At 41.4% G+C, this 20,888-nt stretch overlaps 2 protein-coding genes and 1 non-coding gene across 5 annotated transcripts; 1 reads left to right on the top strand and 2 right to left on the bottom strand.

The window, feature by feature from the left end:
* The first annotated feature begins 3,784 nt into the window (after positions 1-3,784).
* Positions 3,785-7,866, top strand: LOC4346404 (probable inactive histone-lysine N-methyltransferase SUVR1). The gene is made up of 4 exons (XM_015755851.3): positions 3,785-3,949; positions 4,218-4,340; positions 6,492-6,784; positions 7,607-7,866. Coding segments are annotated over exons 1-4 (534 nt in total). The 5' UTR covers positions 3,785-3,832; the 3' UTR covers positions 7,608-7,866.
* A 537-nt stretch (positions 7,867-8,403) lies between these two features.
* On the bottom strand, positions 8,404-8,476 carry TRNAE-CUC (transfer RNA glutamic acid (anticodon CUC)). Its single transcript has one exon. It is a non-coding gene; the product is annotated as a tRNA-Glu (tRNA).
* Positions 8,477-8,879: 403 nt separating this feature from the next.
* On the bottom strand, positions 8,880-18,670 carry KIN4A (kinesin-like protein KIN-4A). Of its 3 annotated transcripts, none has more exons than NR_175402.1 (25): positions 18,011-18,670; positions 16,759-16,905; positions 16,269-16,418; positions 15,933-16,192; positions 15,380-15,530; positions 15,153-15,277; positions 14,943-14,979; positions 14,571-14,662; positions 14,331-14,441; positions 14,112-14,222; positions 13,795-13,888; positions 13,519-13,634; positions 13,053-13,148; positions 12,847-12,954; positions 12,650-12,766; positions 12,474-12,554; positions 12,188-12,259; positions 11,818-11,911; positions 11,677-11,705; positions 11,497-11,594; positions 11,304-11,399; positions 10,844-11,065; positions 10,306-10,462; positions 9,837-9,992; positions 8,880-9,761 (listed from the first exon to the last, which is right to left on the bottom strand). NR_175402.1 is itself a non-coding variant. In NM_001403707.1 (25 exons), the coding sequence occupies exons 1-25, from the start codon at positions 18,131-18,133 to the stop codon at positions 9,534-9,536; spliced, it is 3,108 nt and encodes a 1,035-aa protein (NP_001390636.1). In that variant the 5' UTR covers positions 18,134-18,670; the 3' UTR covers positions 8,880-9,533. The 3 variants fall into 3 exon arrangements, 2 of the variants coding, with proteins under 2 accessions (NP_001390636.1, NP_001390637.1); NM_001403707.1 differs by having other exon boundaries at positions 15,380-15,567; NM_001403708.1 differs by having other exon boundaries at positions 13,519-13,631; positions 15,380-15,567.
* Between the last annotated feature and the right edge of the window lie 2,218 nt (positions 18,671-20,888).

The following is a 20,888-nucleotide window of genomic DNA, read 5'->3' as shown; positions in this document are numbered from 1 at the left end:
GCCCTCGGGTGCGGCTGACGCTTGGGGCCCACGGCGCCGGCCGGTGTGAGCCTGGGTGCACCCGGTCCACCGTGGACCGTGAGGCTGCCGCGTGGGCCCCACTCCCGTGGACTCGGTCCGCGCGCCCTCTCCCCTCGGCTGACGCAATAAACCATTTTTAAATTAAAATTTAAATGAAGAAATTCGTAAATATTCATTTAAAGAGCATATAAACTTCAAATGGCCATAACTTGGCCATTTGAACTCGGAATTGGACCGTTCAAGTCTCTAATTTTCCCTTAAGAAGTCAAGAACCCATTTTTGTGCTTTGTTCCTGCTTGTTATATGGAGTTTATTAGAGTAAAAGCCTTTTTCCTTTCTGCTAGTCGTGTAGACGCTGCAGCTTCGGAAGATCCGCTCTACGTGGAGGTTGAAGCCGACGTGTGGGAAAGCGAGCAAGGCAAGTCACATCATCCTTGAACATATTGAATCCCAGTTTATAAAATTATTTTGATTTAAATTATTGCATTATCGCTTTATTTAAATTCCCGCGTTATCATTGTTTTATTTAGCCATGCCTATTTGCCTTTGTTATGACCTTATTATTATTGCTATTGTTATTATTACCTTGTTCACCCTAGAATAAACAAAACCCCAGCTAGTGGGTACTCTATTTATGGTACCACTAGTATGAATTTAAGTAGATGCTTCGCTGCTTAATTAGGCAACATTAGGTGGTTTTACAACTCTAGACTTTGGGAATATTCATATCACCTGGACACTATGGAATGGTTGGATTATTGTGGAATTGGACTCACACCTCCCCCTCTATTCAAAATCCTCAAAATGGTTTTAGGCTGGGCTCGGGGTGCATGGTTTTGATAGTAGCACCTCGGCCACATAAGGACCGGTCTTCGGGCCTCTGTTGCAAAGCACTACCGTACTTCCACATGTCTAGTGGGTAAGGCTTAGTTTGTGGCTCAGTCTGGTTATAAACAAAAGTACACGGATGGAGATGGATGAAGTCGGGGGTCGATGGACATCTCTAGGGCAAATGAAGGCTACACGAGCTGCGGCCCGGTAGTCGAGATGTCATGGCACAGGGCTGGTGTCCTGCTGCTAGGGGCTCAGTCCTGCCTACCTGTCCCGGAGGTTCTGGCCGTAGGTGGGGTTGGGTCGGTACTCTTGTCTATGGCTAGGATGGGTTGGAAACTATGTCATGTCTTCCGTCCGTATGCCGTGGTGGTATGTGGCACGTGGTTACACGTGAGGAAGACATATCTTGTGGGTAAAGATGTACACCTCTGATCAGAGTATAACCTATTCGAATAGCCGCGCCCTCGGTTATGGGCAAGCCTAGCAATGTACCCAAGTTAGTGTTTTAATTCTTAAAACCTGCTTAACAACTAAAATGTGGAATGGTTGGCCTGGGTTGGCTTGGGACGAGCTGGGACCCAGGGTCGGGTTGCCAGTTCGGTCTGAATCATCGTAGGCCTTGGGTTAAGGCAGGTTCATGTGGGTTCATGGCCTTGATTAATAATCTTGTATAGCTCTAGGATCGTGTTTACCAAATCGCTTTGGGCAACTAAGTGACTTTTAAATACTGTTTACTGCAAAACTTAACCCCTATATTATAACTCCCTTGTACTCCCTTGCATTTATTCTGCACTTGTGGGTGTGTCTTGTTGAGTACGGTGGTTGTACTCAGTCTTGCTCAATTTTTCCCAAACCCAGAAGAGGAGTTCCTGGAAGATGAAGGCTTTGGTGTCTAGCTCGTGCCTGCCGTCATGCGCCTGTGGTCATCGCCCTAGTCTTCTGCTGTTTTTCGTTTGTCTCTTGTGTGCTGGGCCTTCGCCGCCCATGTAATAAATTATCTAGTTACGCTTCCGCTTGTTAAACTCTGTATTGTATCAACTTTTGGTGTAACTTGCCTCCTGGGACAAGGAATAATACACGCACGTAAGGAACGCCCGTTGGGTTATTTCCGGTCGTGACAGCTTTTTATGTACTTAGAAATTAAATTGTTAATTCATGAGTTATCGTGTATTTTTGAGAGTTAATATTTTGTATGTCGTGTTTAAATGTGGATTACTAAGAGCCTGTTTGGTTGGTGCCCTCACCTCCGTGCCTGAGAAATTTGTAAGCCTGAGTGGCATTCAAGTTTGTAATGTAGGCTACCTGGTCAGGCAGCTTGAGCCTGTGCTTGTTTGGTTGTCACTTGTGCCTGAGAAAAAAAATTCAATTAGATGTTTGATTATTATGCCGCTAAGTCAAGTATTAATATCCGACACAAATTTTTGCATTTAATTGCATCTGACCTACAACCAAATTCATCTAGTGCAACAGATCCCTACACAAATCAATCATAAAACAAAGAAAGGAAAAAATAATCTAAAAACAAGGGGGAACAAACAAGGGAAAAAGGAAAAAAAAGAAAGCAAAGATTGCACCCAGATTGTAAAGTCGATCTGCTTACTCAACCACGGGCGGAAGAAATCCTTGCCTGACGACACGATGCCTCCGCACGACGGCGGCACTGCTTTGCGTAGACACCAGGATCAACAAGGAAATCATCAAGAAGAGAAAAAAGAGAGAAGAACAGGAGCAAAGAGATCCCCAGATCCATGTCGCATCCATCAGAATAGAATTGCAAAATCCATGCATCCATCATAGAAGAGCATCTGCATGTGAAGCATGACGCAGCACTCCGGAGGGGTCTTCGTGTGGCTGCGATGGCTTCGTGCGACGGCAACGGCGGCGGCCTCGGCAGCTTCGTGTGAAGTTATCACGGCGGGGATGAGGGGATTATGGTGCTAATGTGTAGCGCGCTGCTGCGTCTGAAGCCTAGGCGACCGATTTTGGTCGTCTGGCTCAGGCTAATTCCGCGCCTGAGTTACATCAGGCCAGGCGAGGTGGAAGGAGCCTTAGGGTAGCAACCAAACACTCACAAATTAGTCTTAGGCATGTCTCCAGCCAGGCAACTTGTTGTCAGGGCAGCAACCAAACAAGCTCTAAACTACTCAAGCAAAGCAAAAGTGGCAACATGATGCAATACAAGGATTACATGTGCAAATTATATATATATATATATATATATATATATATATATATATATATATATATATATATATATATATATATATATATATATATATATATATATATATATATATATATATATATAGATACAATCCCTAGGGTGTTAGATCACATTGTCATCAAAGAGCTCCTCGACGTATCATGGAGAAGGAAGTATGCATACGTTTGTTTGCTTACTAAAAACAAAGGGCCTAAGGATCGCCAACCAGCGCCAATGATGGTTGTGTGTGTTTACGTGGATAGATCAAAAACCACTTTTGTGCTAGGGGAAGAACTCGATTATCCGTGCACTTACGGATAAAAACAAAAAGCGTAAGGATCTTTTACATCAACCGATAGGTTGCATGGATAAAAACATAAAGCGTAAGGATCCTTTACACCAGCCGATAAGGTGCTAGCTTAGAGATGTGTGTGTGTTGGAGGACCACAACCTCCTCTAGGATAAGGGAAGGAACAAATAGGAGATGAATGATTTAAGACTACCACCCCGTTCATACTCATAAAATAGAAAAAAATTGCCCCAAAAAGAAAAGAAAAGGCCCTTGTTCATTATGAAATTATTTATGACAGAAAAAATGGTGTGAGGCAGGCGGACCCAAAAGTGAGGCATGGCGCTGCATTTGATAGCAGAGGCATGAGTTCCGGAGGTGGGGGTTCTCTTTCGGTTACCCTATTTGGGTTGTCGAGTTTTGGAGTTTGGAGGGGTGAAGAGGAAACTTTCCGTTTTAGGCGCCGTCTTCCTCCGCTCTTTGCAATGCCCCGGCAGCGTCCCAAGAAGGGGGAGCGCCGGATCGACGCCGCCATCGACCACTTCACCCCCATGGGCTACGCCACCGCCGACGTCCGTGCCGTCGTCAAGGAACTCCTCCAGGTCGTCAGCTCAATCCCTCCTCCCTCCTGATCTCTCCGTCACCACAGGCCCGGGGTTTCTTTCCTCTTTTCTTTTTTTGTTCGATTGTTCTTGGGACCAAGAACCGCGGAAATGGTGATCAAAATTCCACATTTGCTGTGTTCTTGGAGGTGTCCAGATGCAACAAATTAAAGCTCGCGCCTTTCCTTGCTTCTAGGCCCTGTTGATCGATCGACAAGCTAGCTTAGCATTCTTGGTGATTTCTGTTCGTGTGTCGTGGTGTGAGCAGGTGTACGGGGGGAACGACGGGTGGCCGTTCCTGGAGGAAGACTCGTACCGCGTCGTGCAGGAGGCGCTCTTCGAGAAGCAGGAGCAGGAGGATCACCAACAGCAGCCTCACCCTCATCCACAGGTGCTGCTGCTGCTTTACTTCCTTCTACTATTCATCTCTCTCTTGATGATCATCCTATTCATTCATGTCCTCTATTTCCACTTCTGGCTGTCAACTATTTTTATATTTGCTACTACTTACGACTACCAAAGAATTTCTTCTTTTTTAATACATTACAATGTCCGCGTACTCATCAATACATATATGCAACAATCCACATTCATCAAAAAACTTTATTTTTCTGCTCTACCAATAGTAACATTATATCCAGCAAGTTCATCTTCAATTCTTAACATTATCCAACTATTCCTGTTCTAAAAAACCGGTATATCCTGTTGCAATTTCTGAAAAAAAAAAGGCAAGGGGAATCCAACCTAATTAGTGCTTTGCACCCAAATTTCCAATAATATATAGGTGGTTTTACACCTTGTTCTAAATCGGTTTTGTTTAGTAGTTTTGATGGTAACAGTAATACTATGACATGGGCACAATGTATCTGTTTGATTCAAGGGTTGATTGGATCCATGCCATTATAAATATGTCGATTCAGAAAAATGCCACGACCACTATGATCCTACAGCCACTACAATTTATCTATTTGTAGTTGTGCTACCGAAATTCTACAAAATTGGAACTGTACAATCGCTGTCACGTTTTCCATCCATCTCTTCCTTTTTTTTTCCGTTTTCTTTCCTTCTTTCTCCCATCGTCTTCCCGCACCGATGAGTGGCGGGACCGGTAAGCGACAGGGTGTGAGGCGGGACCGCAGCAGGGCATGAGGCGGCAAGGGCGGATATAGTCATAGGTGATGCAGCAGTCCCACTCCTTGCACGCTCGAGCATGGTGGCGACGAACTCGGTATGCAGCTTCACGTCGAAGAGGGAGCCGAAGTAGATGAGCGCAAGTAGATCCTCAACAGAGGAATTAGCGCCGGAGGAGGAAGGAAGGCGCGACGGTGGATGGGGAAGGGGCGGGGTGGGAGGAGAGCTCCTCGGCGAGTGCGGCGGCGAGCGGGGTGCGCATCCACTCGTCAATGAGCATGACGACAACGGGCTTGGATCAGAGCACCTCCTCATGCTCCTTGTTCAGCTTCCTCCCGTTGGTGAGCGATTCCTCCATTTGGAGGATCTTTTTGTGCTTCTTCCACAGTGCGTGGAGCCGTTTTGAGACAACACTAAGGATTGGCCCGTCGATGGCCTCAGCCGCCGCAGCCACCACGGCAGGGGCCGAGGAGGAGCTGGTGGAAGAGGTAGCCATGGGTAGGGTTTTGGGATTTGAGCTTGGAGATGGAACGACGAGGGTAGGGAAGAAGGGCAATCGGCTGAGGCCATGGGGTCCACGCGGAGCTCCATCGCCGGTGGTGTCGCCTCGCCTCAACTCCATCCAGATCTGGTGAGAGGGATAGATTCTCTCCTACCCTTTCCCCTTCCCTTTTTGCCACCGCCACCACCGAACCGCCGAGGTCCCGCCGTCGCTCGTAGGTCCCACCGCCACTCGCGGCTCGTCAGTGCAGGAAGAAGACGGGAGAACGAAGGAAGAAAATGGAAAATAAGAAGAGATGGATGTAAAACGTGAAGGCAGTGGCACCGTTCCAAATTTGTAAAATTTCAGTGGCACGGCTACGACTAGACGAATTGTAGTGGTATTTTTCTGAATCAACATATTTGTAGTGGCATGGATCCAATTAACCCTTGATTCAATCATTATTACAGTGACCAAGTTTTAGTAGATGATTTGAGGTCTCCTAGTTATTGAACATCATGAATTTCACTTCGAATTCTGGGCCTCGATGAGCTTGATCTGTATTTTTTTAAAAAAAAAATTGCTTCATAGCTGCACCTGCTGCTGCCATTTTTTTGTTCTCAGAACATGCCCCTTTCTCTGTTGCAACTTGCAAACATAGATCGTTCAGGCTCTTCATTTTCCAGACCCACCCTTAGTTTTTCAGTCACCCACTGCTGCCAAAGACATCTAGTTCTCAGTGTGAAGTGCCTTATTTGATAATTTGAGAACTAATCATTACGATTTGATATGACGTTCTTCCAGTTCGAATTAGGTGCTGATACAACTCGATTTGTAGCTCTAGACTGAAAATTGCTTGTTCCACGGTTTCTGAAAATTACAATCAATGCGTAGTGTGCAATTATTAAAAGGTATTGGCGTGTAATGCAGCAATTGGAGGAGGCACCATTGGAAGACAAGAGCATGTCAATCATAGAGGTGCACAATGTGATGCCTGCTGAGACTGAACAACAAGTCGAGGACGCGGACCCCATGCTTGTTGACCTGCCTGCAGTTGAAGCAACTCTGCCCCTTCCTGAAGCCAAAGTAACATATGGCACAAGGAGGCCCTGTTATGGGTGGATCGAAGAGTACGAAAGTGAATCCGATAACGAGGAACAGCCTGCCAGATTGATTTGTAAGAGGAAGCGTCCGAGTAGATGGGATGTTAAACCCATCAACTGGTGAGTTCTCGACATCTGATATCAGCTGAGCATACAGTATTGTAATTCAAGAGGTTATGAACTAATTTGGACAAGCTCCTTAGTTGCCTAATATAACCTCTTATTGCAGTTACAACTTACAATTTACAAGCATGTCAGTAAGGTTTATAAGCATCTTTAGCCACGTCTGCAGCTAGCATCTGATCTTAAGTCCTAACTAGGCTGTTAAGATCCTGGATTGTGATTAGATAGTTGTGACGAGTGATGCATGATAATTTCGGACAGGCAAAATCACGTAGCAATGTGCTGCTGAAATAAGTTTGTGGTGATCAATCTGTGACACTTTAGAAGCACTGCACACTTTTAATGCTGGCTAGTACTATTCAGTAAGACCTGAACTGTAGGTGTTCCATTTTTTTTTCCTATGGGTTGGTATTGTAAGGTACTGCCTCCGTTTCAGGTTATAAGACTTTCTAGCATTGCCCACATTTATATAGATGTTAATGAATCTAGGCACACATATGTGACTAGATTCATTAACATATATACGAATGTGGGCAATGCTAGAAAGTTTTATAATATGAAACGGAGGAAGTAGTTGTTTCAAAATTTCATAGATAGATGTGATGTGCAGTTTGTGTGGAAGAAATACTACTGATCTTTCACTGTGCGTGTTCCATTGTTTTGTCTTCCCACTTGTGTGGGGTTTAATTTTATAAATTAGAGCTGAGAACTAACCTTTGCCAATCCCTTTGTAAGCTTGTATGGATTGTGAACGAACCAAATGAAACTTCAGTCGCATTCCTATTGTAACCACTAATCGCCTCTTGTTGTTTCTAACAGATTATCTGAAAAGGAGGTGACAAGGCAATGTGGCTGCACAGGTGGTATGCTTAACCCTTGTTTTTGAGGCATTCTGGATGTGCTGATTTTTCATAAGTTTTGTATTGTACACAGCAGTAACAGTGGAAGTATTGATGCAATGTAGAGACTTTAGGTTATGCATGGTTGCATGCCAATTAATTTGCATGATGGTGTATGCAGACAGAGACATGATGGTTGATGTATGCAGAATCTATTCAAGTACTAATGTGGATTTTTCATTGATGCCTTCATAAATCATACTACCTCCGTTTCAAAATATAAGGAATTTTGGACGGATGAGACATTTCCTAAAACTATAAATCTGGACATAAATCATAATGTTATTTGGTTTTCCTGGCTGGATGTTGTTTGCATAACCTAGCCGTGGCACATGCTTTGAGCTGTGCCTTAGACAGAATGATCTGTTGACCGTAAAGCATAATACCAATACAGCAGGAGAAGAATGATTGTTTTCTTAAGCTTGAGATAGTTATGCCATAGAACAATTTTCTGTTTTCTTAAAGCTTTATAATTTTTCTGTGCATTTGGTTTGATGGAGTGTGAATGTGTGATAGCACGAAAGCCCTATTTCACCCAAACGCCCGAGCAAAGATAGCACGCGGGTTCGGAACTTGAATGACAAACATGGATGCTGAAATTGCCCTCTGAACTCTGAACCAGAAAAACAAAAACTTGGACAATTCTTTGAAATCAGACAAGGATTTGAGTCTTGTGAAGGCAACAGTGATTCTTTATGTTGGGCCAAAACGCATAAATTCCGTTGCCGGGACTCGAACCCGGGTCTCTCGGGTGAGAGCCGAGTATCCTAACCAGCTAGACTACAACGGATTATGACACAATAATTTTGTGTTAGAATAATTCCTCAGAAATTGGCATCTTTTCACGTTATTACCGACAAATGACTGTATCAGTCGACTGCAACAAGAAAATAGCTAAGATTGGCAGAAACAGACTAGCTTAGTTTTACATCGTTAGCTCAATCGACCCCGTGTCTGTGTTTTATTATACTATTGTCAAAAACATATGAACATTGTTAGCTCACTATTCGCAGCGAAAATGCGGATCAAACATAAAGTAGCGGTTTCTAGTATGTTTTAATAAATAGTTATGCACACTTGAACAGGTTGGCACATGTTACCAATGAAAAACACAAAACGTTGCTGTAGATGCTGAAATTCTAAGCAACAGTCGCTGTTGGCTGTTTGCCATCGAAGTTCAGAGTCTTTAGATAGACGTCGACACAAACTGCTCTCTATTTAGTCAAAGCATCAACAGCACAGAATACACAATTGGCCAAAATATAGGGGCACAAGTTGCTGTAGTACATCAATAGACTCCTAACACAAACCAAACCAATGTAATCTTAGTGTTGTATCAACAAAAAAGAAAAAAGGACAAGAAAATAAGCACTGCCCAAGCACCCAAAATCTCAACTTTCATCATCATTCTTGCAACTATACCCATGCAAGATCACAAAAGCACACCAGAAAGGACTTTACAAGACGCCATCCTTCGACAGATTTTTCCTTATATGCAGAAGGACAACAAGTATGACATCTCACCAGTTGATGAGTGCTGAAACATGAAGCATTGTGCTCAGTCAGTGCTTTCGCGAAGAACGGCCACTCCCTCCCTCGCTCACTCGCTAAATTTTCATCTCTAACATTCACACTCACTATATAGGCACAAGAAATTTACATCCAAAGACAGTCACCCTATGAACATATACTTTTTTTTTTTCGATCCCGTGGCTAAGTAAAATCGAAGCACGAAGGAGATCTCCTGGAGCTTTTAGCTGCATTGTTACCCTTGTGGAGGTAGTTAGCTGTGTAAACCGTGTCAGTCCATGTGGAGACGAAGAAAAAAAAGAAAAGAAAAGCCTTTTTCACATCACTCTTTGAGGTCTATGAGGAAGAAGCTGGGGTCTGGGTCGAGTCCTTGTCATCGTTTCGTCACTGTGTCGAATCATCTCGGACAATTTCCAGGGCTTTTGCCACTTCCACTTGAACTGCAGTAGCCACTGGTGGTGGCTTCTTTTCCATCTCCAAAGTTTTCCTGATTGCCCTGCTATTGAAACCTTCTTGCCAACAGGCAACTGTGCCATAGGAACCATCTGCATTGTACGTCACCAATTTTAAATACGAGAGAGGGAGATAGAACAAAGAGTATTTCAGGGGGGTAGAGATACCTTAAGATGTTGTTTGTTGAATGCAGGAACCCCTTTGCTGGGGCTATTTACAATTCCAGCAGAGTACTTCAGCTGCTTCTGTGCAGGCACCGCAACTGGTGACAATGGTGTGTTGGAGTCATCAGCAGAGTGCTTCACTGAACCATTTCCGTTTCCCTGTAAGATGCATAAAATTTCCATTAAGAACTATCACGATATTTGTTGAATATCTTGTACTCTTGTGACTATCAGTTAGGGATTCAAGTGACTCAATGTTTTTTTGTCAGTTCCATCTACTATACCCTATGATATGTTTTCTTCTTTTCGCCCTTTCAAGCAGGGCGTACGAGAGAATTTGAACATGGGTAATGGAGATGTTAAATACCCTCCTCACCACCAGATATTTGTTTTAGATGTTTAGGTAATCCTTTCATCATTCAACATTTTTTTCTACTGAGGGGTAATTGCTGTGAGCTCATAGAAACCATACTGGAGATGTAGTGGCAGTTACAGCTGCCTGCTCTCTTTGCTTAAGCTGCTTTTCCGTTTCCCTTCTACGTGATTCGCTGTGTCGAAGGATGGTCACAAGCTCTGTCATTTGCTCCTTCATTTCCTTGATCTCCATCTCTTTCTCCCTTACTTGGCATCTGATATTTCAACAGTGAAGGTTAGTTCCATACTTTTGTACAAATGATCATTTTTACAGAGTATCATAAAAACGGCTTTGCATTGTTCTTCCATTCACATTGTTGTCATGCTTTCAGGAAGAAATAAAGTTGCCCTTTGAGTTCAGAATTTTTTTTTTGTTATTCCTATTTTCAAATCAGTACCACACTCTTTTATTCGAATCAGTGCCATATTCTTAGCAAAATAACACTTACAGATTTTCAACTATTTAGAAAGAAAAAGTGAGATTTTTAGCTCTTTAGTAAAAATAATTTGTTTCCAGGTTCTGCAAATTGAGAAGTCCTACAAGGATGGATGCTACCATACTATTAAATAATGAAGCCAAAAGAATAAATACCAACCTTGCATCTGCAGCAACGTTAAATATATACTGCAGTAAACTCTTTGCCTCTGCCATTGAACGCAACTGATTCCACCGACCACGCCCAGAGAATGCACGCTCTCTTTCTTCAGCTTCTGAGAGTTGAGAAGCCATAGCAACGAGAGTATTTGAAGATATTGTCACCATGCTTTCAAGTGATGCTATCCTAGCTTGTCTTGCATTTGGTGACAAAGTATTTGCCCTGAGAAACAAAATGCAGCAATACAAGCATAAATATTTGGATGTGCTGATTGCACATTTTGAGAAAATATGAGAAATATAAAATACGGACCCAAATATAACAACCAGATTACAGACAAGGACATATTAAACGGTGCTCTTATATTTCTTAAACAGTTTGTGATAATATATGGATTAAAGATACTGTCCAGCTTAAAGGTACCTGAACTACAAAATAGAACTATGGGGATAACAGTTACCTAGAGTTTCCATTCTTCCCTCTGGGCGGACTAGCTGCACCAGACATGACATCTTCTTGTTTTAAAATGGCAAGCTCCTCACCAAGTGCAGCACGCCTTTAAAACCATTTAAATTAGTCATCATAATCATGCATTACATGAGGAATGATCTCTATAATTTACATTTGGGAAGGAAATAAAATGAATCACATACAATTGACTTTGCTTTTCATATTCGTTTCGAACTTCATGAACATGCACCATGACTTCCAAATCTTGCTCTAGCCATTTTTGCAATGATTTCTCAGTCATCTGCATTACAAAAAAAAGTATTCTCAAGGATATTTCCAAATAAGCAACTGATCTTTTTCTTTAAGTATGGAAAATAACTTACATGAGAGCCAGGAGAAGTACCATTCATGCCTGATGTGTTTGGAAGAAAGCAAAAAAAAAAAAAAAGAAAAAGAAGGAAGAGCTGTTAGATTGGGAGTATTAATTATAATGCGAAAAATGGTCGCAATGCGGAGAGAGATACCTGAGTTGTCACGTCCTGATGATTTCCGAGCCTCTAGTAACTCTTTCAGCCTTTTGGTAGCCATCGCAGCTTCTTCAGTCTTCCTCTGCAAAACCTGCATAAAGATGCAAAACTTTGATATTTAATATTTTATAAATAGACATGATAATATGAGGGAAAAACTTACACGTAATTATATAGCTAAGTAAGATATGAACTTTGACGAAAACTATGTCAGGGCAGCTAGTTACACATAAAGTGAAGCTTAGTATTTTAAGATAGTCCAAATAATGATAGTTTGGATAATGCCTACAATAAACTTATAATTTTTCCAAACTTTCACATTGACACTTTCTTTTCTTTGAAATACAATTCTACATAAGAAGCTTACCAACTTCTGCCGCTGATTAAGTGCTTGAAGTTTGTGGCGTTCATACTCATTTCGCCGCCCCTCTTTCCTCAACTGCATTCAGGAAACAGTAAGTGAGGTTTACTTCTCATAATGCTTACCACAAAAATAGTACAACAGAAACATTACATAAAAAGGGGTTAGAGATGAATCTCTAAGTAGATACGGTCACATCATTTTTACCCGTTCCTTGTTCTATATGAATTTAATTTAATGACATAGCAATTTTGCAGTTATTTGCTTTAACTGCATATTAAATTATTCATACCTGCAGGAGTTCCTTTTCACGGGTAGCCTTCCATTGCCGGAATTGTTCCGCTTCTTGTTTGATTTTATGTTGTAGTTGAACCTGATAATGGAACAAGGTTGGCAAAATTGTTATGACTTACGATAGTGTAAAATGTGATGCATTAGAACTTGACATGATGAGAAAGGGAAGACAACCTTCTGTGCCTTTATAGAATGAATTTCTTCCTGCAACTTCTTAGCAGCTTCATCACTCTTTTGCTTTTCCTTCAGAAGTTGAACTTGGTTCTCCTGCTTTTTCTTGAGGTCTAGAATCTGCAGGTCCAAGTCTTGTATGACCAACATGTACTGAACAACACGAACTGCATTCAAACAAATTATAAAGGTTTATTCACCTGTGCTTCAAGGGTTTTTAATTTTTGCAGCTGGGCATCTCGCAACTTGTGTGTTTGTCCATCAGCATTTAGACTTTCAACTTCAGCTAACAATCTGTCCCTTTCTTGCTGAAATTGTTCAGAACTTTCTCGTTAGCAAAGGTTAGGAAAACACAACTGTTGGATGAGTGAATATGCTAATGGGAAGATTTTTTTTTAAAACAAACCTGTACAGCTCTTTTCTCTTCTTCAAGCTCCAAAAGTTTCTTTCCAAAGTGTTGTTTAAGTGCAACAGTGTCAGATCCATACATTTTCATCTCAGACTGCAAAGAAATTGAGAAAATTTAAGGTAGGTCTTGGCAAGCATGAGCAGATTAACAAGAGTAGCATGTCACTGCATGTACATTCAGTGAACCATTAAAAATAATGTTCATATCCACACTTCCATCATATTGAAATTAAAAATGGTACAACCAATGATCCTTGTAACTTCTTTGACAACACGTTTAACTGTCACCATGATACAACATATGGAGATGAATTGAGTATCCAGAAAAATGAAGTTGCACAAGAAGCTTGATTGAGATATGTACAATCATATATCATCCAGGAACGAACATTAGCTCGTGTATTTGTTTAATCACCCCTAGAAGATTAAAACACATTGATTTATTTAAACGTTTTCTGTATTACCTCCTTTTGCTCCAGTTGTCTGTTTAATTCATTCAACTCTTTGCCCATGCTATCCTGCAGCATTGTGTGTTCCCATTCTTTGGCCACTTCATCATCAATATCTTTAGGGCTGCCTGCTGGAGGTCCAGAATTATCGCAGAATAAGGAAATTATCAAGGAAAAATAAAATGAAAATAGTAGTCCACCATGTTCACTGCTTAGTCATGGCTTAAGATGGGACTGAATAAAATTTCTGAATGCCAACGAGATGAAATAATGAAGGTGCTAATAGATTACCTCTTACTGAGTCAGTCATGGGGACATCAAATGGTTCTGTACTTTGCAAGCTTCTTTTGAGCCCTTCACCTTTAGTGTAACCAGTTCCAATTTTCTGAAAGAGATAAAAATAGTTATATGCATGGTTTATCATATACCATTTCAAGCGCAATTGCATGAAAACAATCCATAGTAGACAATGTCATGTTATGTCCCCTCTTTTATTTCCTTTGAGAGAAAAGGGAATCTATCATGAAAGAAGCCGTAGAAGAGTAAATTGTATGCTTGTTTTCAAATGTAAAATCTCCGAAAGCTTGCAGAAGAACTCATCAACATACTTGCAGTTCAGGTTCACAAGGATCAGTGTAACCATGGTTGCGAAGGTCATACAGTTCCCTGCAAAGGTCTTCATTTTTCTGTTCAAGCATTGAGATCCTTTCCCTGAGACCCTGAAAATGGAACCACTTGTTATTATACTCATACTGTTATTGTGAGTGAGTGTGCCTTATAGAACAAGATGGTCAAGGACACTGAGGATAGACGAGAAAAGAATTTACCTGAACATCATCTAAGACAACTCCTCCTCGAGCTGAAACGAGTTCTGCTTGCAAGTATTCAATTTGCTGGCGCATCCTTTTCATCTCATCAGCAACAGGATTTCTATTTACCTGAAAATAGGAAAGTAAATATAGGGATGTCAAATAATCACCTTGACGGAACCAAACCAATTAATTAAAGAAACATAACGCAGATAAATGTCAGATACTTTTCTGACGAGACCATTTTAATGAACTTACAATTGGCTTATTCTGGATGTTACGAGCGCGGTTAGCATATTTCAAAGTGTTCAGTGTTTCTTCAGCATTGATATCTGCTGGACTAATACAGGCTGCAGGAGAAAAATATAGATCCATGTCAGTTGCATGTAATAGTAATATCAACCAAAACAGTTAGTGAAAATCAAGGTACATCCGAGTTTTCTTATTTATGAAAACAAATTAAATCATATGACAAGATGCATTTTTTTTTACCGAAGATAAAATGAATAGATCATCGTTTTATTTTTTTTTATTTTAAACCCCAATTCTGGAACTTTGACAAGCATTATTTAGAAAAAATCCTAAATCATATAAAAATATGATTAAACAATCTCCAACCAAATGAATTACCTATCATTACAGTCTTGCTGTTTCCACCTAGAGAGTCCTATAATAATAAAATAGATATAAAACAGATTAGTTAGTAAAATGAAAGAAACTAAATGCAAAGATTCAAGTATTATATATGCTTAAATGTGAGCTGGCCCTACTTCTTGAACAGAGCTATGAATTCAATGCTTCTGTACAAAGGCCTGTGCACTTGGGTCAGAAGAATAATACCTGCAGAAGGCGAGTGAGTTTGCTGTCCCGGTAAGGAACATGAGCGCCTTCTTTCCTCTTTTTCTCATCACCGAGAGCACTGATGACATTGCCAAGAGCAAGAAGTCCTCTGTTGATATGAACACCTGATGACATGATACATAAATAAATTATACGGAGTATCTTGTTTCAAGACAAGATGGATGTTTGATTAGGGATTCAGATAGAACAAGCAACATGCCAAGTACCTTCCTTAAACCGAAGGCCATCAGAACCAGTTCTTTTAGCACGTTCTGATCCAGCAAGATCTACTAAGTGGAGTTTGGCACAGAGATAGTCTTCATTCATCTCTTCAATAGGCATTCCATCTAAAGTCATGATGGGATCTGCTTTGCGCATCTGCTCCAATGTGATTGTGAAGATGGCATGGGAACGACTATTACATGCCGAAACCAAAAGCATAAAGTTCATTAAAGTTTGTAGAATTTAGTAACGGAATATCAGGTAACCAATCTGATTGAATGTGTCCTAAAGCACTTGAGCAGAGAATTAATTACTTGAAACTAGACAAATAATTGGTTTCTCTTTTGAGGGTAGGACAATACATTGACTAATCCTGCAAAAAGGTCCTACACTAAACATAGAAGCAAGAAATCATCACAAACAGCTGTATCCTGCAAAGATTGCCAGTTTCTGACCATAATGATGCTAGTTTCTTGTCATCAATTATGGTTGATCAATGGACCTGCTTCCTCCTCTAAAAAAGGTAAAGGACGAATGATTAGGATAATGTTTGCTAACCTTGATTGGTTGTTCATGTTGGTACTTCCAGTTGCACGACTCAGAGATCCTTGCTCAAGGCATGCCGTCATTTCTTTCTGGGTAGTGACATGCACTTCGGTCGATCCTGCTAACGTTATGACCCCGTTCGACGCCTCCCGGATCTGAACAGGGGGTTTACCTGGAACCGACAACTTGGTTGCATGTCCATTTCCATTCTCAAGTTTGCCAACAGCAGCAGTAGCAGGATCAAGCAAATCCCTCACCTCTTCTTTCAGAATCTATCAAGAGAACGAGCACAATTGGATTCTCTACAATCCCACAAATGTTTGATTCATCCAGGAACAGGTAATTTACCTCAATAAACGAAACGCGCAGCTGGAACTCTACTTGGTTCTTGAGCTTGTCGATCTTGTCGAACAGCGTGGCCATGGCACGCGGGATAATCCCAATGTGTGAGCCCTCCTTGCAGGCCGTCCCCATGGTGTAGGTCTTCCCTGACCCAGTCTGTAAAAAGGAAGAGATGAAACAACCACCAAATCAATCAGCATTTTTCCAATCTCTTCTCTTCTTTTCCTTTTTTTGTTCACAGAGGATGTGAAAAAACAAGAAAATGATCTAGCATCATGAGGCAGAAACAGCTGGAGAAGAAAAGCAACTAATAAGCAAGTGTGAAAAGAAAAGGAAAAGAAAAGAAAAGGGGATTAGCAGGCAGCAGCAGGAGGAGCAGGAGCAGGAGCACATGATGTGGTGCTGGCTTTTGCATCTTCCCCAACATGGTGGTCCATGGTGGCACATGGGGATGGAGATGGAAGCATATGATTGGATGGCAATGGCAATGGCGGACCTGGCCGTATGCGAGCACGGTGGCGTTGTAGCCCTGGAAGAGGCCGTCGACGAGCGGCGCCACGCACTCCTCGAACATGGCCGCCGACGGCGTGCCGGAGCTGCCGTACACATGGTCGAAGGTGAAGGAATGGCTCCCGATCTGAACCTGCAACAACAAAACCCATCAGCAACAACAAAACAAAGAAAGATATGCCCTTTTTTTTCACCCCCATCATCACCACCGCCACCACCGGTAAAAAGATTGATTTGGGAGAATGAAAGAAAGTAACTTTTCATCATCTCCCAAAGAAATGAAATTGGTGGGGAACCCAAGAAAGATCAACAAACAACAGTCTTATGGAGAGCAAACCATCTTACCAAAAGAATATGATACCTAAGCCAGATCTCATCATTCGAGTTTGTGTAATGGAGGATTAGATTAATTAAGGAACCTAATTAATCTTGCTGCGTTTTGTCTGAGAAAATGACTTAATAAATCTTGATGGAAGAAAGAAAAGGAAGGGAAGGGAAGAATCCAACAAGGATGAGTGTTGGATGGACAAAACTGGAGAAAGAAAACCTGGGTGATAATTGCGTGATGCTGACAGAATTCCAGCCCCAGATAAAAGAAAGGGTATAGCATTAGCGTCATCAACATTGGACGCAACTTCACACCAAAAAATGAGGAACATTTGGCGCTGCCGACAGTGAAAAAAATATATACAATTTTATTCTGAAGAAGAAAAAAGGAGAAGGAAGACTCTAGAGCCTCATTTAATGATGATCAAAAGGAAAAGAAAACAAAACTAAGAGAAAGGGAAAGCGAACAGATGGGCATCTCTATCATTTCATAGGGAGCTAAAACAAGGAAGCAAGCTAGATTCTCCATGAATTTTGACAAGTTTTTTTTTCTGAATTAGAGGACCAAAATTGGGGGAAACAACAAGTCCTCTTCTGAGCTCCTCTGTTCTTGTACTCAACAGAGAAAAACAGAGTCAGAGATTTTTCTTTCTTGACTTGGACAAAATATGTCTCCAATCTCTGAATTTAATTAAAAATTTCAGGTAATCTTAAAAGAACAATGCAGAGAACTTATCATATTGTTTGGATTTTCCCAGGAAATCACGTCCCCCCCAAAAAAAATAAAATAAAAGAGAAATCCAGAAACAATTGACAGGATGAGAGTCAATCTAGTCTCTCTGAATTGGGACGTATAAACAAGAAAAAAGAAGCCAAATGAGTGAGTGATAAAAAGAGAAGAGAAGGAATACCTGCGGCTTGCCGGAGACGACGGAGACGCAGTCCTTACAGCCCTGAAGCTTCTCGTCGCCGATGAGCGGGCGGACATGGACGGCCACCTTGACGCAGCAATCCTCGCCGTGCTCCATCGTCATCTTCGCCACCGACCATACAACAGCCGATGCAGCACAGAATGCGAGGCGGAGCCAATAAGGAGGATTCTGATGAAGATGAGTGAAGCAAGGATTAAAGAGGAGCCCTCTTCCTCCTCCTCCTCCTGCTGCTGCTACTGCTACTGATGCTGCCACTTCATCATGGTTTCTTGGGTTGTACTGCAATCTCGCCGTGCAGTTGCAGTTGCAGGTGGAGTTGGGATTCAGACGGATGGATGGAGATTTTGGTGAGGTGCGGTGAAGAAACTTCTCTCACCCGCAATTCTGTAACAACTTCCACCACCACCAACACACTTGTTGAATCCTCCTCGATCTAACAGCAACAGCACCAGCACCAGCAGTTGCAGCTACAAATGCTGCTCTTGATCTTTGGATCTTGCTGGCTTCTTGGGCTCTTCTTAGGAGGAGGATGGAGCGAAGGATCCGGAGATGTTTGGTGGTGGGTGGAGAAATGGAAATGGAGGAGAAGAAGAGGAAGAAGAAGAAGGAAGAGGAGGAAGAAGAGTGTGTAGGTGGGGTGTGTCTTAGTTAATCTCCTTGTCCCTTTTCTTTCTTTCTTTCTTTCTTTCTTTTTCTGCTTTTGGTGAGTGAGTGGAGTGCTTACTGCTTATACTGCTGCATTTCTTACCTTACCACCACTGCCCCTGCAACAAGGACATGGCATCTTCTTGGTTGTTAGCTACTCCTACTACTAGAGTAGCAGCATTCCCCCCCCCCCCCCTCTCTCTCTCTCTCTCTCTCTCTCTCACTCATGTTCTTTCTTTCACCTCCCATTAACTAACTAGTCCCTGCGACAGTATGTGTGCACCTGGTAAATCCTAATCACCTGATTAAAAGTGGGTTTACTACTACCAAATTATGGATAGGTACATATTGAACTCTTGGTTGGGATTTTGAGTTTTCAAGGGGAAAAAAGTCTGAAGGTAAATGCAGTGACAATATCCATGCTCATCAAGGCAATTCTAATCACCTGATTAAAGGTGGGGTTTAATACCAGATTATGGATAAGTACAAATCAATCTCTTGGTTGGAATTTTGAGTTTTCAAATAACAAATAATCTGCTGCTACTAAATGCAGCATGATAAAATCGCTGCTAAAATATCTCTCCTTTCATCCAAAGCCTTTATTGCAGCTTTACAAAAAATTTCAAGGCTGTTCAATGTAGTTAACAGAGATTTTTCCTCTTTTTCCCTTTAACATCGCTTTTTAAGTATTTTCCTTGATAAGGTGAAAGTGAAGGGTAAATTGCACTAGTGTACTAGTGCTAGAATCGCTAGAACAACTACAGTTAGAGTTAGGCTCAGCAGCATCTGATGATTCATTCACTGGGAGTGGATTGATTATTTTTTTCTATTTAGCTTACTGTTCATTTTCTTGGGTTCAGGGCCAGCCAGGAAACTGAACTGACTGCTACTGAAAGAAAGATGGACAAACACAAGATAAAACTAGGGGAAAATTAATAGGAGAAGACAAGCTACTACTATTACTAGTGCCACATTGTGTCAATTTTATACTAGTATAAGAATAATCACACTGTGTAGCAACAACAACAACAACATGGAGTAAAAACAATTAGCACTACCTGACAATTAATACTCTCAACAGCGTGTCAAGATCATTGCTCACATGTGTTTCCAATAGGAAAAAAGAAATCCGTTGAACATCTCTTACCAAAAATCTGTTGTCGACAACTGACTGAAATACAGTACTAGTACTGATACTCAAGTATACTTTCGGTAGTTCCAAAATTGCGAGTCATCATGTGTTTGCCTACCTTGTCAAATGTCACAGAATTAAACATGGATCCACAGACCAAATTAATGAGTTCTTTCTTTTTATTGACTGAGGGTGCGTTCTAGCCTGAGTTTGGCTTTTCCAACTTCCTCGTTTACCTTAAACGGTGTTTTTTTAAAAAAAAAGTTATATAGAAATTTATTTAAAAAACAAATAAAATCATTTTTCATATTTTTAATACTTAATACTAAATTAATCTTTTGCATGTTGACAATTTCTTTAGCAGAAAAGCTGAGTCAAATGGAGAATCGTCCTATGGCATGAAAATTTTTTTTTTCACGCATTCGCTCACCTCGCCCCACAACATAACTGAAGTAAAGAAGAGAAATTGCTGTGACCACTGTAGTTGGAAAGCATGGAGTGACTGAAGATGGTCACTCATGGCCATTCATGAGGGATGTGTAAAATTTTGGTTGCAAGATGGGGGATAGACATTGGATCCGGACCACTATTGTTGACCCAAAATGAAGTAACCAGCTTCAATGCAATGCAAAGAAGACCCCAATTAACATGCAGACGTCATAGGGCAGCTGAAACAATAACTTGGAAGCTAAGGTGTCAATTCGGTTGTCTATTGGCATATGGGGGATGTCAGTGGATGCGTACATATGGGGAGGTTAAAAAGATTTGGTCCAGAATTACATGGCTAGTGAGCTGATGTTAACTCGTTACCTCCACTAACAGTGACTTAATGCATTGTTTATGCAAAGCTGGTGATGCCCCTCTCACAAACCCATTATCATATTGTTTGTGAAAAGAGCTTTCTTTCTTGTCAACAAATGGATGGTAGTTAGCCAATCTCATGTGGCTTCAAGAGCAATTTATTTTCTTTCTTTCTCTGCATTCTTATTTTATTTTCTTGTTTACACATCTTCTTCTTTTTTCCCTTTTTGCTGCTAAATTATTCAAGGGCAGAATTGTTGGTGAGATCTTGCAGTAAGG

This window comes from Oryza sativa, chromosome 9 (assembly GCF_034140825.1).
Source record: "Oryza sativa Japonica Group chromosome 9, ASM3414082v1".
In the NCBI taxonomy this organism is placed as follows: domain Eukaryota; kingdom Viridiplantae; phylum Streptophyta; class Magnoliopsida; order Poales; family Poaceae; genus Oryza; species Oryza sativa.
This window is presented reverse-complemented; position numbering and strand designations above follow the sequence as displayed.